The following is a 17,970-nucleotide window of genomic DNA, read 5'->3' as shown; positions in this document are numbered from 1 at the left end:
AGGCCGGCAGGCGGGCCAGGAGCCTGCACGGGCGGCGTGCACAGCTCTGCGTGCGTGGCTTTTGCGGGTGCTCAGAGCTGTGGCTGCAAAGGAAGAGCAGCGAACACTGAGCACGTCCGAACGGCTCGGCTCGTCTGACTGGGTCCTGCTTGCGCTGGCATGTGCTGTGAAAGGCTTCTCTCCTCTGGCGGTTCTCGCCCTCAGACTCACCAAGTAGAATACTTGGGTGTGGAGCGGGGGAAGAGTCATTATAAGGGGACATCGCAACTTACCCAGGAAACTGTCGCCGTACGTAGAGGACCGTCAGTCTTCTCCTGGGAGCCAGAGGCACACTTTTCTTTTTGAAAGCTAATACTAACCATGTTTTACTTGTAATTAAAGCTTGACTTAATTTATTTAATACTGCAACTGTTTTGTTTTTAAATTAGGACTTGGTATTTTATTAGTACTGCCATTAGGCAGTAATTAAATCCATCTTAAATTGCAGTCTTGAAAACATTGCTTCTTGAAACACTAAAGAAATGCTATTCATAAAATAATAAATAAAATGGTTATTGAAATTTCTTGATTACATCAGGAAGGGAGTCCCAGTGGTTGGCTGTGTCTTAATTCTGAAAGATTAATTATGGTGACTTCTTTTCTTATTAAAATATGTATGTATTATAAAAAATTTAGGAAAAAAGACAAAAACATGTAAAAACCTTCTTTCCTCTACCATGACTTGAAAAGACTAGTCACCGTTAAAGTTTTGGTTGCTGTATCTTGAGTGGAAAGGTTTTTATTAAAATCCGTTTAAAACTTTGCAAGGCAAGATGAAGGTATTAACAATGATTGTTCTTTCACGTCATAGAAACAGAAACACAGCTGACGGCTCTGAAGTCAAGAGAGGCTCCACAGAGGGTCCGTGCAGCCGAGGCGGGCCGTCTGCCTGTGGGGCCCGCGCTGTCTTCCTGCCCCGCGGTCTGCTCTCACCCGCCTTCCGCCTCAGTGTGTCCCTGGGGACAGCCGTGGGTCTCGGGCCTCGTGTGCCCACTGCTTCCCCGTGCGGAGCAGCGCCTGGTTTGGGGAGGCGGCCGGCGTGGCTCTAGCCAGCGGCAGTGAAAGGGTCCAGTGATATGAGGACCAGAACTGTGCAGATATACGTGTAAGATTTTATGAAGCCCAAGCTTCTCTTCAGATTTTTTACACAGCAGTGATGTCCTCTAGTACTTTTCTTTACTCTGGCTACACAGCAGTTGTGTATTTTTTATCTTAATTAATCTGCTTTCGCTGGTAGAAAATGTAAGACATTTTTAAAGGGCTTGGAATTAATAATTTTCTCATTTTATGCTTCCTCCTATTGAGAAAACTTTTTTTTTCTTTTTAATTTTGAGGGGTGGGGCAGAGGGTGTAGATCAGCAGTGAAGTGCACGACCCCCAGTACCACCATTTAAATAAAGAAGCCTAATTAGAAGAAAAGGAGGGGAAGGGAAAAGAAAAGAAAGATTTTTTAAAAAAACTCTGCGGGGTGGGGGGAGCAAAGAAAAAACCAAGAGACCTCTGCAGTCATATGTTAAAAGTGAATTGTCTCACATTCATCTCAGTTATTTAAAGTTAACTAACTGTATATCCTATTCTAACATGAGCAGCACTCACAGTTGGGCCTTCTTTTGTTACTGTGTTTTGCTGTGTCGTCACTCAAGTTGCTGATTCACCTTTGTCATTTATTCTTAATCTCTGAGCACCAGGATGCTTGCCTGTGTGACGCGGGGTTAAGAGCCTCTGCTCTGAATGTTTAGGTTACATTCCTTGTCCCTTCAAGGTTCTTAATATTCATTCTTCTTTACATTATGAAACATTTCGAGTGTTACACCTAAAATCATTTCACGTTCACTGTTTTGATCCCATCACTGCGTTGCTCTTAGCTTTTGGCTGACAATTACCCCCAAATCAGATAGTTTACAGTATTTACTTTTGCTTTATGATATTTACTCTTCCTTTTACCCCTGCTTCACTTCTGTTCTGACTGTCCGTGCCCTTTCCTAGCCCAGTGTGCCTTCCACTAGCCCTGGTGTACTAGCTTGTCACGCTCCAGCTTTATAAATGTGCAGGTGCCCCTGTTACCGTAATCCTCTCCCGTATGTCTCCACGATCCATGGTCCGCGAGCGCCTCCGCAGGCCTGTTCTCCTTACCCTCAGCATGCAAGCCAGGCAGGTATTCAAGTCCTCGGAGTGTACCTATGATTTCATGCTAATATTTGTAATAGTGATAATAATATAACATATATACAGTCTTTTATTTTAAGTTAAAAGAGTATCTGAGCAATAGCCATAAGTATTTAGAAACTAATTTTACACTAAACAAAGTGACAAAGTTCATCCAAGTCTTTAAGTATTCAGAGTGACTCTTTGGGATTTCACTAGCAATTCAGGTTTGGAGATTTGAGTTGCCTGAATCATTGTGGAACTTCAGGCTCTATTTTAGCCCAGAAAAAATCTGTTCCTTCTTTTCCCTGCTCTCTTCCCAAGATTTTTACTAGGATTATTCTCTTGACTATAAAGAAGACAGGAGTAAGTTAGCCACCAAATAAACTAACAGGGTGCATGTTAAAAGAAAAATCTTTATCTTGACCCCTGAGAATTTCAGAATCTTCTGTGAGAAGCAAAACCAGTGAAAATGCGTAGTGTCTAAGTTGTTACACTCATACTCTAAGGGTAGGCACGGAGGGAGCTAGCCTGTTGGGTGCAGGCCTCACTGTTGCCTGGGCAAATGCTGGCGTCCTGCTGACCTAGTATGTGAGTCACGGGCACAGCTTTATCCTCTTCCCACTGCTTGAAGGCTGACATGTAGACACTCAGGTATCCTCATCTGACGCCAGCTGCTCTTAAAGGCGAAGATGGTGGTGGAGGAGTAGAGTAGAAGTGGTAAAGGGGAAGGTCTCTTCAGCTTATTTATTTAGCAGTTGAGTACTTTAGTTGTGCTTGGCGCTACCTTAAAGCAAACAAACAAAAACAGTCTGTTCAGTTTTTCAGTCATTATACAGAAATTCTATTATGAAATCTTTTTAAATCTTCACTGTTACAGAATCTCCAGAAATTACGAAATGAGAGCATGAATATCTCATCAAGAAATATGTCCAAAGTATCAGGTAAAGCAAAAAGGGAGACTTTGGCAAATCCTTGCCAGGTCTTAAATACTCTGTTGTCAGTGTCCTTACTTCACAGATACAAAGCAGAGCTTTGCTTAAACGATGAATTAATTTGCCAAAATAGATCATTGTATCTGTGCAAGACTTTTTTGTATCATGCAGTCTATGTGTTATTTTGTTTACTAGTGATTTAATTTATAAACATGAACAGAAATATGAATGGCATGCACCTCAGGGCCTTTTTTGTTAAAGCAGTCTCTTGACCTGTTTTGCTGACGCTTGGTAAAATGTTTAGCTCATCCCCTGTTCATTTCCTATAAGGACATTTAAGTAAAACTTTGTCTTAGACATACTGTGTTATGTTATGTCACGGAACTCCAAACTGAAGCTGAAAAAATCCATTACAGCCTAAACCAAACATGGTATAGGGCCTGAAACTGATCAGATCTTTCAGATTTCCAGATGGAAAGTGAGCAGCAGCTGGTGCAGCCCAGTTTCAGAGTGTCTGAGATTCCATGACTTCTGCAGCAGGCAAACAATAAGGCCAAATGCTTTGGGTACAGTTAATGCTGCCACCACCTGTCCATGGCTTTACCTCTGCTCTTGTTAGGGAGACTTCTTTAATCTAAAGTGATTAGCAGTGTGCAGTAATTTGTGGTTGTAATCAAAGGAGACAGGCCTTTATTTCTCTTTGTGGGCAGCATACGCAGGCACAGTCGTGCTGGCAGAGCGCGTACCTGGCTATCCAAAGATATTTTAATAAGTCGTGAATAAGGTTTAATATGCACAAAACCCTTTGCATATTGGTTCAAAGACAGATCTGTTTTTAAATTGTTATTTTTTAGTATTACAATTTGAGTTTGGAATTGGTTCCCATTCTCAAAGATTCATGCATTCCTGATACACTTTTTTAAACTATTACCAATATTAACCATGTGTTAGGCACTGGGATACAGAGAAAAGGTACATTCTGTCCTTGAGGAAGTCATCGTAGGGGCAGCAGTTCCAGCGCAGAGTCGTCAGGGCTTTGAGAAGCATCTGCTGAGTTCTGTATGCTCACACCAGAGGACACCTAACCCGAAGTGGGTGCCCGGGGGGGACTGTTAGAGGCAGAAACTACCAGAAACCTCAACAAACAAGTTAGCCAAATGAAAAAGGAGCCAAGAAGCAACTAATTGTATTACGTGCTTTGTGAGGTTTCTTCATTCCAGTCTGAAGCAGCAAGTGGCTATTTGATCTGTCTTCAGGAAAGAAGATCAGGAAAGGTGTATCAAAGCTCTTCAAGGGCAGCCAGGTGAAGACTGGAGCCCAGACGCACCACAGACCTGTCATTTCCAGGAAAGGCGCATCAGCCGTGACCAACACTAAGGCTGACGTTTTAAATTAGTACAGTATTTGTTTTGTACAAAGACCAATTCATAAAAATAATAGTATCAATGGAATTTTAAAACAGAAATGTAATTTTTGTTTTTAATAAGAAATTGCAAATCTGCCCCTTCGTTTAAGCTTTCATTATTTTCTCATTTACCTGAAAGTTTTCAGAAACTTTGTTCTATTTTTGTTTTGGATAAAATTTCTGTTTGCATGCAAGCAGCATGTTGCTGTTTGGTTTTTTCTTTTAACTAATTCCAGTCTTTGTCCAAATTCCGTGGGACTGATGGGGCCTGGTGGCCAAGAGGCAGACTGCCCTCAGTGTTCAGCCACAAGCTTTGAAAAGCCGTCCTCGCCGGGGTCTTCCTGTAAGTGAGGGACAGTCTTGCTGGGAGCAGGGGGCAGGGAAGCCAGAGTGGGTCACACAGAAGGTGGGGGCTGGGGGGAGCAGTGCAGAATACTGTGTGGATGAGTCCGCTCCCTTCTGGAATGGAAGCCCACACTGTAAAATAAAGCTCTGGCCCGCAGCTGTTCCCCAGAAGGGATGGGAGGGAGGCTGGCCTGAGGGAGCCCTTAACCCATCCCCTCCACGCTCCATCCTGTGTGTGAGGTCGGATACCGTGTCCTAAGTGTGGCTAACGCTGGCGGAGCCTCTGTTCCTGACCCAGCCCTTTGATAGCAGCCTTTCCTCAGGCTTTCTGGAAGTTCTCCATTCTGAGGAGACCTTTTTGCATGGGTGTATAAGGTTTCTGAAATTAGATCATAGCTTGTATCACAAAAGGTTCCCTGTTACGCTCACTGTACCTCTCAGCTGCCCAAAGAAGAGAGCACAGTCCAGATAAAGTTACTGATACCAGACCTGTTGGTAGTTTTCTGTTTAAATTTAATTATATAATAATGAAAAATACCAGTCTGGTGCATCTCTCTTCTCCTCCTCCTCCCTCTCTCCCTCTCTCCATCTCTCTTTTTAGTTCCTCCTGCTATAGAGTAAATCCTTGTTGTTTATCTGTTTTATACATTGCAGTGTGTATCTGTTCATCCCAAACTCCCAATTTATCCTCCCCTTCTTCTCCTTTGGTAACCATAAGTTTTCTGTGTCTGTGAGTCTGTTTCTGTTTTGTAAATAAGTTGATTTGTATCATTTTTTAGATTCCACATATAAGTGATACCAGATAATATTTGTCTTCCTCTGCCTGGCTTGCTTCACTTGGAATGACAATCTCCAGGTCCATCCACGTTGCTGCAGATGGCATTGTTTCATTCTTTGTATGTCTGAGTGGTGTTCCGCTGTATGTGTAAAGCACAGCTTCTTTATCCAGCCCGCTGTCGATGGACACTGGGTTGCTCCCGTGTCCTGGCTGCTGTGAACAGCAGGGTGTGTGTGTACCTCTCATTCTAAAAGGAAAGAAGTGAGAATGTCAGGGTTGATAAATAACGTTGGAGACATAACTGTCAGAGGTGGGAGTTTGTCATCGTGCGGCTTTCTCGTTCGCTGAATTCCGGGTGCTCCTCTCCTGCTTCTGCCTGGCACGTCCCACCTCTGTTACCGGCCCCCCCCGGACGGAAGCGCCTGTCCGGGTGTCAGTCCATCCGTGTGCAGAGCGTGGTTGCAGGAGACACGCAGTGGTTATTCAGTAAGTTGATGCTAAATGGTGGGGGAAGCAGTCTCAGAGTGGTGGTTACCTCTGTGTAGGGAAATGAGCTAAAGCAACCCAGTCGTTTCTCACGAAAAGCACTGCTCAGTTGTGGGTGCGGTGAGTGATGCTGACGAAGCTTCAGGAAGGTGTTGAGATCTCGGTTAAGGCTCTAGTCTTTTTTCTTAATCATGTGAAACCTAGTTTACACTTCTTGTTTAGAGCATAAGCAAAAATGTATGTAGTTGTAATGTACCTCGTGAGAGGTGATTATAGGGGAAGGGGAAACGAGTGTTCTGCTCAGCAGTCACATCAGGACAGGGAAGCAGTTACCGGGAGAGAAGACGCTCCTTTCTTGACTCCTCAGCGTCCCGCTCAGTGGCCGCTCTTCTTCAAACAGATGGCTGTGGCACTATGGTATTTTTTTAAATTAATATATGTAAACATATGCCATTTGACTTCTCTAAGAAAATCCAGTCTCTGGAAGGAAGTCTGGACCAGGCCATCACCAGATCAGACGATCTTCAGAAGCCACAGGAATGGTTCCAGAGCTCCCAGGTTTCCTGGGGATGGCTTTTGTCTCCTCAATAACCCTCTGTCACTTTGTACAGTTCAGCATGAGGCACAGCGTAGGCAGGAACGTTTCTAATTTAGTCGGGTAGCATTTTGTTTCATGTACAGTAAAATCTCCATGATTCCAAACAAAATGGAAACATTCTAATGACTGAAAATTTCCAGTTATAAAGTTTTCTTTCAGAAGAAAACCTGTTCTTTAATTACACCACAGAAAGTTCAAAGACAACAAAACAATTACATTTTATCCAGATTGTTACAAATTCCAAAATAAAGACCCCAAATGCATAGGTCTTGCTGCATTTTGCCTAATGGGATGTGTGTACGTTGGACATATTGGACACGTTGTACGGAGGACCTTTTCTTTCCCACTTTCTTCCTGAGAAATGCAGAGACCAAAGAATGTTCAACAAAGAGCAGAGCAGAGAACTTTTTCCAATTTGTCACTTCGTGGATAAAAAGTAGAGACAGGATGGTGAAGCACCTGTTGTTCAAAGGCAATAAACTAGTGAAATGTTTTAACAGAAGTCATCAGCTTTCCAAGATCTCTTTTATCCAGTTCACATCACTCATTGCTCTTAATTCCTTTGTCACATTTTTTACTGCATTACAAGTAATCCTTGGAAGCCATGGAGTGTTTTACGTGTAATCAGAACCATGTGCACGGGTCTCACGTGCTGAGTGCAGCCCCAGCCCCAGCACTACTCTGCCCTCCTTCCCTGCAGTTGGAGCTCCAGAGGTTTGAGAAGCACTCCACACTGGGAGGCGGAACTCAGCCCACCCACACCACGTTCCACCCACCAAGACTGAGCTCGGCCCAGCCGGTGGCGGGGGTGGTTTAGGACAGTAGGCCTCTGCAGCCCTTCTGATCTCCGGGACCACGTTCCCTCTGTCACCTTCGTCCTCCTCCTCCTCCAAGGGGCTGCCCCTGATGTTTATGTGTGTGGTGCGTCAGCCAGCAGTGTCGGCTTGAAGTAGCTTCTGAAATCCCATTCAGATGAAGGGCAGGATTGGAACCGCTTCGCCCTTCCTGCTGGAATAGTTCTCCTGAACCTCAGCAAATGAGATGGGGTCAAGGAGGGCAGAAAATTCTCTCCAGCCTTTCAGGTCGAATAGCTTGGCCAAGCTACCCGCCCCCTACACTGCTTTGATTTCCTCATGGAACATGCAGAGGTGACGTGTCTTTAAATAATCTTAGAAGTAAATCACGCCTAATCCTTCAGTGCGGTGCTTTCTTATGTTAATGTCTCTGAGAACAGCTTTTAAGAGGGTGGATCCAGCAGTTAGGGCATCATTTAACCTTATTTATTTTCTAACATCTCCTTTATTTAGGTTTCCTGAAAGAACTGAAGCCGGTCAGTCTCCCCGGAGGCCCTCTAGGACTGCTCAGACCTGAGAGCAGACTCGCCCAGGGCCGCGGGGGCCGAGCAGGGCGGTCAGTCTCCCAGGGCTTCAATGGCGCTCCCCCTCTGGGCTTGCTCTTCCTCCTCCTGACACCCGGCAGGTTTCACTGTGCGTGTCCTTCTCCCTAAACACTCTTCTCTCTGCTTTTCTTCTGCCTCTGTGTGATTTTTCCCTTCTCATGAATTTGTATGTTTCTGCGTTGACTCCGGTCTTCAGTGCTTCGTGAGGTTTGTAGTTTTGTTGGTGTTCTTCTCCCGTTTCCTCTGCGTAGCTCTGCCGGCTGCCCTTCACCTGTTTGTCATCCTACGCCTTGCCTTTGCTCTCCAACATGTTAAAGCCCATCACGTTGCGTTTTCTGTGATTGTTTTTCTGCTTTCTTTAAGTATTTGGTTTTCATTGTTGTTTCCTGTTGCTTCATTTTTCCACAGAATCTGTACAGGCCCATCAGGTTTTAAAGAGATGTCCTAGCCAGATATGTTATTCGCCAAGAACAGTGTGAATATATAACCTTGACCCCTTTCTGTCTTGGACGGAGCCCCCCCTGTCCTCAGCAGCTGGAGAGCCGGGCGTTAGCAGTGTATCCCTGTATCAGTGGTTCCGCTGCCCGAGGGACTGGAACAGGAGCTGGCCGGCTCTGGGGTCGGGAGCATGTCTCTGTCCGAGATCTGCTCCGGCGTTCTGCCTCTGCCCATTTGGGGTTTTTCCCACCCACGGCGATGGCCTTTGGGTTCATTCTGTTCCCCTACTTGGGGTGCCTGCCTCCCTAGAGAGATGCCCTGGTACAGAGTTGCTAGGTTTTCGGTCAGTGTGGTCAGTATTTCCCTCTGCTCAAGCGCACGCTGATTTGCTGGTGCTGGTCCTTCCCTTGGCAGCATGCGGGAGGAGAGAGGCGAGCGCGGGGCCTGCAGCGGCCAGTGAGGGACAGGAGGGGCACGACCGCGCAGCCCCTGGCGTCCAGGTACCTGCGCACCTGGAGGACTCCCGTCCCTGGTGCGCTCTGCTGCCATGCGTGCACTGGACCGCTGTAGGAGATCCCCGTGGGAGCCGTGCTGCTCACAGGCAGGGTGCCACGCCCACAGCCAGACGAGGCTCCCTAATCTGCGAAGTCTTCTAGGACCTCCTCGTCGTTTTCTTTCCTAGTTGCTGTCTTACACTTGGATCCAGATGATCCGTGTGTTTCTACAAGTTAGAAGTGGAGGTTCGGAGCTGGCTTCAGCATGGGTGGGCTTACTTTTTGCTTTTGGTTCTGGTTGTCTGTCAGATTATAGGTGGGAGGTTTTAAGAAAATTTACTCAGTGCTTTCTCATTATTTTGTGGTGGTGATTTTTTTTAATGACCGTTTGATTTTATTAAGAGTTAAGTCTCAGGAATTTGCATCATACCTTTTTTCTTAGCATGGAGAAAGGACCGTCCCAGATTTTATTTCCAAATGGATTATTACATAGACTGAGAGTGAAAACCAAAAATCAAAGGAAAAAAGGCATACTTGGGTTTTGTAGTGATATATAAAAATAAAATAAATACATTTTATATATTTATATATGTGTATATTTGTGTATATGTACATGTGTATATATGTATACATGCATATATATGTATGTGTATATATGTGTGTGTGTATATATGTGTATATGTGATATGTGTATATGTATGTGTATATGTGTATGTGTATAGGTATGTATGTGTATATGTGTATATATACACACATATGAAATATACATGAAACCTGGAGGTTCCGGCTCCCTTCAGTGCTGAGATTCTCACCATAGTCTTGAAACAGCCCTTGGAGCCAAAGAGGTTTTTAGACATGAATAGCAATGTTTATACTGAAATTTACACCCTAAATAAATTGCTTACAATTATGGTTTGCCTTACGACACCTCTTATCTTTGAAAGGGATTGATTTAGTCCCGGGAGACAACAGTCACATCCCTTGACATCCTGAAACCCCACAAGCTGTGCGCAGCGTCCTGAATGGTTGGTATAGATGCTTTTCCTGTAGGTGACGTTTCATTATATAATGACTAAGAATACACTAGTGGAAGGTTCTTTTAAACATCTGTGTTAACAGTGTTGGAAAGATGAAAAGACTGGCATCCTGTGGTTTATTTGACATGTAGTAGTATTCGTGACAAGCCCAGACTCTGTCTACGTGTATTTTTCTGAAAGACATTCTGCTTTCACTCCCAGCTCTCGTCATTTTCAGTCTACGTGGACGTAGCCCTGGCGTGGCTACGTAGCACACATTCTACAGAGCGCTCTGGGTGTGTGTAGTAGATTAGGGAGTGATGCTGAATTTACACAGCATCAGTGGAGTGTGAGTTGTGCCATGTAAGTGAATCTTCCAGACAACTAAAATTACCCTCGTGAGCAATCCAACATCTTTTTTATGCAAGATTTACGTTAAAAACAGTTAAACTACATTACATACTCTCCTATGTTTCTGACAGAACATTCCCTGCATAATTAGCAGTGCCTCAGTGACTGAAGGCCGGTATCAGCGTAAATAGACCTAGAGCCCGTTTACCGGCTGTGATAACGCTGACTGATCCAGACTGGTGTGGCCAGGTCTGTTTAATGTTTCTCTCCCATCTCACTGTCAGGCTATTGAATCTCCCTTCTGCCACGTGTATACTTGACTTCGGCCTTTATAATGTAATAGTTTTCATATGCTGGCATTTTGAAACTGAAAAACCAACTTTATTGGATTGGTGCATTGATTAAGAGTCAGTGCTGAATCATGGCATGAGATCAACACAGGAAAGGGGGCTTTAGTTTCACCTTCTCTACTTTTTCTTGTTCATCCTGGAGAGGATATTTAACCAAAATTGGAAGAGATGAAAAACAGCCCAGTCACATGTTGATGGCCTACTGTGGATCACGTGCCCCTCTGATAACACAGCCGTCACCCAAATTTGGATGACATGGCGATCAGCATGTTAAGATGATGCCTTTCAGAATAATTGACACCTCTCAAGACTGCAGAAAGACTTCTGCAAGTTATAGACACATACAGGCATATAAAATATGGTAACGTGAGACAGAGGAATTTTTAGGGTCTTAATCTCCCAGAAGTAAAAACAGGATTTCTTTAAGAATAGTTTTCATGTCTTGTCATGAGAGAGTGGGAGCTTTGCGTTTTTACTTCCGGGTCATTTTCACTATAGGTTAGGACCAAGGAAGAGTCAGACTGCCATGGGGCAGAGGACGGGAAAACCGAGAGGGATGTGCAGCAGCGAGCCAGCTTGTCATGAAACTGTTGGAGGAGGAGGGGGAACCGGTCCCTTTTAGTTGGCTGAAGTTTGGAAAGGAGAATTTGTTCGTATAAAAAGAATTAAGTTGTTGGTAAAAGGTACTTTTTTAACTAGTCATGAACAACTTAGATGTTAGTATAAAAGAGCCAACAGTTGTTTAAAGATTTGGAAATACATATACTATATTTCTGTGTAGATTATTTACTTTTTAAAATATCTTAATAGACTATATAGTAACATTAGTATAGTAAATACAAATATTCTCTAAACTAATAATGTGTATGTTCATGTTCAGCTTCCTTTGTTCTTCAGGACACTGTATTGTCCTTCCTGTCTCGTATCTGACTTTGTCAGTGCTATGACATCCACTGGGAAGACTCTTACTGCCTCCCCTTCCCTGTCCCATCTGTACATTTTCTGTAAATTCACCGCCAAAACAAGTACCAGTCCGTTCCAGGAGGACTTAGTGTTTGTCTTGTTTACCACTGTTTTCCTACAGAAACGCACTTACCAACTTGGTAATATAGCAGATGATAGTGTATCTGCCTCGTGTATGGTATGTTCAGAAAATACTAATGAAAATCAATTTTCTGATTACTAGGATAAGAGTATGGATTCATATAATTAAAACATGCCCCTTGAGTTATTTTTATAATAGTAATTTAAGGGGAAAGAGAAGGAAAGACATGAATAGGCAAGTTCTAGAGAAGGTAGTGACACAATCATAGCAGTGTTAGTGAGTGTTCAGGTCTGTCCAGTACTCAGGTAGGCTCTGCATGGAACACGAAAGGGGTACAAAACTCGCTGCTCGAGGAAACCAGCTGTCAAACTGGTGAGAGAAAATTAGTACTAGTTAGATACTGAGGTCCTCTATAAAGGAGCTGTTGACGGCTTTGAATTTGGGGAGGTTTAAACATCTAAAATTCATGTTTTGCCCCATTTCAGTCTTGGTCAGCACTCACTGAAGAACACTTGTCTGTCTGTGTGAGAAGGAAGTGATGTGTCCAGGACTAATGTTGTGGTCCAAGTTAGAGCATTGCCTTAAGGAGAGCAGTCCAGAGTGAGTGCTGTTGGATTTCACAGAGAATACCTCCTGTGTCAGGATTACTGTTTTGACCTTGGTGTCTGTGTTAACTGGCACGTCATCTTCTTCCAGTCTGCCTCGGACACAGTGCCCAACCCCGGGGACGAGGATGGTGTGGTAGCTAAGAGGGAAACGCTTCGAGTCGGACACACCAGGTTTTCTTTCCTGGCTCTGCCATTTACTGCACAGCTTTCCTGTCTGCTGTGTGTCTACCGTTCAGTTAGTGTGAGGATGAACTAAGTACTCCATGGAAAGTACCTGATGAGCGCAGTGTGTAAAGTAAGTGCTCAGTGAAAGGTCAGCAATAAAGATTTCAGTACTGTCTCTGTCAGCACTGGGGTCCAACCTGTGTCCCGCTGCCCGGCATACAGGCGCTGACACTGACAGTGTTTTACCCGTTCTTGTTCTTCTGGAGCTTTCCACCCATGATATAAATAGATTTCCAACAGCAGAGCTGTTTTTCGGGCAGGGAATATTTTATCTTTGTGAAAGCACAGACTTACATGATCTGTTGCCTTCCTCGCCCTCTGGTCTGATCTCCTGCCACACCTTACCCCTTGCTGAGGGCGCTCCTCCTCCGGAGAGCCCCAGGGCCCGCGAGGTGGCCCTCGCTTAGTCTCCATAAAGGTCGCCTCTTTGGAGAGGCTTTCCTTGTCTATTCTATCTAAACTGTTACTTCTCACCACTTTCTTATCCTGCTCTATAGCTCTTCATGGCACTTCTTGCTGTCTTACATTGTTTTATGCATGTATTCATTAATCGTCGTGCTCCTGCTGGTGAGTGCGAGTTCCCTCTGATCAGTCCCATTCACCATGTATCCTCAGTGCCTTCACACTCAGAACAGGCCATCAGTAAATATTTGTTCCAGAAACGATTTAAAAGTTTGGAGGTCGTTAGACCTCAACACTAAAATTACTCTTTAAAGATTACTCAAAAAGTAGCTAAGTTAGGGAATAATACTGAGAAAATGATCTTAAATTGCAATTTCTTTTTCTTCTAGAAAAATGTTGACTATGGAGAGACAATGGGGAAGTCGTCCCTTCGTAAACAGCGCTTCCTGCAGTTTGCGTCCCTGGAGCATGAGGGAGAGTGTTACATGACACCACGAGACTTCCTCTTTTCGGTCATGTTTGAGCGCATCGAACGTAAGTTTTTTTTCTGTTTTTTTTTTTTAAGTTAAAAAAATCAAATGTTAGGACTGAAAAACCTCTTTTTCATAATTGGTAACAGCTTTTCTTCGTTTTAATTATCATCATTCTTTGTGCCATGCGTTTACTTAATTATTTAGATTTTTCATCCTTTACAACACTAGTTAAAGTTTTATTTACTTATCTGTTGATGCATTTATGTAAGAAATAGTTGCTTTGTATATTTTCTATACTGCTTTGTTGTTTTTCTAAAGAGGGGGAAAATAGGTAAGTTTTTAACTGTCACTAAATAAATTATTAATAAAATAACTAATTGATCCAAGATATTATTTTGAGGGGTATTGAGGTTTTAAATTAGGAGGATCATATAATGGAGTAGTCATGATTCCACTCTTTAAAAAAAAAAAAAAAGCTGGAAAAATAGAATTAGAAGCAAAACTCCAAAAGCTGTAATTACATAATTTTAGTTCATAAACTCAACTCTCAATTATCCCAAATTGTCAGAGATTCTTAGTTTATTTATCTAAACTAGTCCCTTTCACTTTGCAGAGATTAGATATGCCCCATCCTCTGCAGACCTGCTCTGTGGAAAGTTCTTGGCTTCCTGACATCTTTCCGAGTGTGCTGAAGGTGTTGCCCTGTGGATAGCTACATATGGGATGGGTGAAATGGGCCAGGCCTGGGTGAGCCGTGAGAAGAACAGACTGAATTGAAGAAGACTGAAAAGGTTTAGGAAGGCATTACTAATACTGAGGGATGATGAACAAAAACAAAAGGAGTGATCATGGCATGTCCCAGGGACTTTTAGTTCGCCAGTCATTAGAACCAAAGGATGGCGTTGGAGGGTGGTGAGAGATCAAATTGAAAAACGAGTAAGGGCCAGGTTGTGCAGAGGATTTCAGTGACCCTGTGCAGCCACCAGAGAAATGTGTTTTTGGTGTAGATGAGTGGACTTCATCTTGAACCAAAGAGGGAGCAATGAAGGCTTATGAGAAGGAAAATAAGGTGGTGAAAATACGCTTAGATTATTTTGGTACAGCTTCTGTTAATCTAAAACAGTAAAGCAGCCACTTATTTTATCAGCAAAGTGGTTTTGGTGGGAGGAGCAAAGAACTGCTATTTGCAACATGCATCAATAACCAAACCACGTGCAAGTCCAGTACAGCAAAGGAGGGAAAACTCTTATGGAAGAGAAGGGGAAGTTGAGGGGGCTATTACAAACAAAAAGCCTGCTCGAGGAAACTGGGAGCTTGAAGTGTAGTGGCTTTTCATTGCTTGAGCTGTTGCCAAGTAGGAGAAAATGTTTCTTCCTCCTGCCGGCAGTAGAACGAGTCACTTCCTGCTGCAGATGCAGGTGTGTCTCCCTGCTGGGACTGAGGTGGGGTCACGTGTGCACACGGGCTCCCCCTTCTGGCTTGCCCGCTCCATTTCAGTGCGGTCTCCTCTTGCTAATTTTCACTCTTCTTTGGAAGGAAGTGTGGCAGTATGCATGAAAAACCTTAAGTTTGTTTCCCCATTCTGATGCAGTAAGTTTACTCCTAGCAAATTAGTCTTAGTCAATAATTGGAGAGATACAAAAAATTTTTCTTTTAAAAAGTAGTTTAGCCTCTTTAGCATGTAAAGCTTGGACATCATCACTCCTGTCTCAGCAAAAGAGAAGCTGAAAGATTGAAAATCAGCAGCTCTTCTTGGATCCGTGAGAGAATTGAGACCACCGGGCACACAGAACTGGGAACTGGAGGCAGCAGATACCGAGACGCAGGGCGTACCCAGAAGGAAGCTGCCCAGAAACCACCCATGCAGCTCGCCTCTGGTAGGAATAGCTAATGAGTAGTCGGCCAGGTGCTGGAATCTGAGCGTGGACTCCCTTGAGAGAGAAGAATGTGTGAAAGTCCAGCCATGAGGGGCCCCCCCAGGTTCTCGCAGTGAAAATCTGAGCAGAGTCCTCTCCTGCGTCCCCTCAGGGGAGAGGGAAAGTAGCCGTTGTTAAATCCCAGAGCTTTCTGCTCTCCTTGACTGTTAAGGCCTGTGCAGGAAGGAAGCTGTTTTTACCAGAGTCTAACTAGCTCCAGCCCCCTCTAGCCTTCCTGCCTCGCCCAAAGGGGAAAAACAAAAACAAAAAACCAAAAGCACGTGTGAAGATGGCAGCCCAGGGACACAGCTCACTGGCAGACTGAGACCGAATCACAGGATCACGGAATGCGCTCACTCCGCCCACACCTCGCCCCACGTCGGCAGTAGGGCTCCTGTGTAACAGGGGTAAAACTGAAAGAACCACGCCTCCCAGGCCCTGCTTAAGGAGTCTCTACGGAAACGAAAGCACAGCAGAGCCAGCAAAACCGAGACAGCAGAGGAGACGTTGACCTCTGACCCCTGCAGCTACAGCAGACGTGAACACAGCCTGGTGCCGGCCCGGTGGACACAGAGCCTCACCCTGAAGGCTGTTCATTTCATGCACGTTTACCCAGTGCATCATGCCTGCTCTCAACACTGAAATCAAATGTCATGCTAAAAGGCAGAAAGCACAGTCTGAAGAGATAAAGCAAACTCCAGAATTAGAGTCAAATACAGCAGAGATTTTAGAATTATCAGACGAGGAATTTTAAATAACCATAAGTAATATACTAAGGACTCTAGTGGAAAACGTCCACAGCACGTAACAATAGCCGGGTAATGTAAGCCGAGGTAGAGAGACTCTTAAAATCAAAAGGAAATGTTAGAAATAAAAAACACTGTAACAGAAATGAAGAATGTCTTTGATGGTCCCATCAGAGTAATGCTCTGGGCAGAGGAAATAGTTATCTTGAAGATTTGTCAGTGGAAGCTTCCCAAACTGAAAACCAAAAAGAAAAAAGACTGGAATAAAACAGAATATTTTAAAGCTACAAGATAATTCAAAAACTGTAATATGCAAATAATGGCAATACCAGAAGGAGAAGAAAGAACAGAAGAAATATTTGAAGTATTAACAGCTGAGAATTTTCTAAAATTATTAACAAACACCAAACCATAGATTCAGGAATCTCACAGAATACCAAGGAGGATGAATACAAAAAAATCTACACCTAAGTGTATTTATTATATTCAAACTGGAGAAAAATCAAAGACAAAGAAAAATCTTGAAAGAAGCTACAGGGGGCAAGAAAAACCTTAACCTATCAAGAAACAAGAAGAAGAATTACATTATATTTCTCTTCAGAAGTCATGTGAGCAAGAAGAGAGTAGAGCATAATACTTTAAATTTTGAAAGAAAAAGCCACCACCTAGAATTCTGTATCCAGTGAAACTGTCCTTCAGAAGTGAAGGAGAAATAACAAATTTCTCAGACAAAGAAAAACTGAGGAAATTTGTTACCAGTAGACCAGCTTTACAAGAAATGTTAAGTTCTTCTGAGAGAAGGAAAATAATTTAGGTCAAAAAGTCAGATCTACTTGAAAGTAAGAGAATTAGAAATGGATTAAATGAAGAGAAAAGAAAATAATTTTCGTTCACTTTAAAGAAACACCTATTCAAGAAAATCTGCTAAAATTGGATAATTTTTATTAATTCTGTGGTATTTGGACAAAGCCTGATCCCTCTTTCCCCTTCCCAGCTCAGTGAGGCAGAAGCTCCATTCCAGACTGACGCAGCCAGGGACACAGGAGTCCCCTCCCCACAGCTGCCAGTCAGAAGGCTTTCTTCCTCGGAGGAACAGGACCCCAGTGCTTCTCATCCTGCTCCCAGCTGCTTGTGCTGAGGCCAAGTTCTGGATGTGTGCAGTGGGGAGGTGGGGGCTGCCTTCTTCCCCTCTGCCCTCACCTGTGGAATGGAGGCTCTGCCTTGAGCTCTGTACCACTGAGAGTACTGGGGCCCTAATTTCTCTTGCCTCAGCTCGTAAGGCATTGGTTGCACTGAGTAGACTTGAGAGCACTGACCCTCACCTAGAGCGAGGGTGTCACCCAGAGCCCTGCTCACAGCTCTAGCGCCCTGGCTCTGAGACTCTGCCTGGGGGAAGGAGTCACATGGTAAAACAAGTGGCTCCTAATCTCTTCCCAGAGAAACTGGCTTGTTTTCAACAGAGCGTGCACTCGAACATTCAAGCCTAAGGGCGCTCTGAAGAGCAGGTGGAGGTTGTGGTGCAAGGTAACTGGGAGGATACTGAGAGATTCAGCGAAGGTAACTGTAGTCGGGCTAGTTTGCCCACGAGAACTGGAAAGACAGCTGGGAGGCGCCCTCCTGAGGTCATAACAAATACCAAACACTAACCATGAGAACTGTTCCTTCAAGGAACCCAGGTTTGGTTGTATTTTTATCTAAAGCAGTTTATGTCCTAGGGCATTCTTGAAAACAAGAAAGCAGTCAACTGCCAGTTCGAGCTTAACACCTTGGTATCAT

At 43.9% G+C, this 17,970-nt stretch overlaps 1 protein-coding gene across 5 annotated transcripts in view; it reads left to right on the top strand.

Moving 5' to 3' along the window:
- Positions 1-17,970, top strand: part of MICU2 (mitochondrial calcium uptake 2) — a 70,716-nt gene that overhangs the window by 6,908 nt on the left and 45,838 nt on the right. For all 5 annotated transcript variants that reach the window (XM_074377912.1, XM_074377911.1, XM_074377909.1 and 2 more), the window contains exon 2: positions 13,449-13,593. In XM_074377912.1, coding sequence (XP_074234013.1) covers positions 13,449-13,593 — 145 coding nt within the window. The remainder of the gene's footprint in view (positions 1-13,448; positions 13,594-17,970) is intronic.

Source organism: Camelus bactrianus, chromosome 14 (genome assembly GCF_048773025.1).
Source record: "Camelus bactrianus isolate YW-2024 breed Bactrian camel chromosome 14, ASM4877302v1, whole genome shotgun sequence".
NCBI lineage: Eukaryota > Metazoa > Chordata > Mammalia > Artiodactyla > Camelidae > Camelus > Camelus bactrianus.
Note: the sequence above shows the minus strand (reverse complement) of the source record. Positions and strands in the feature narration are given on the sequence as shown.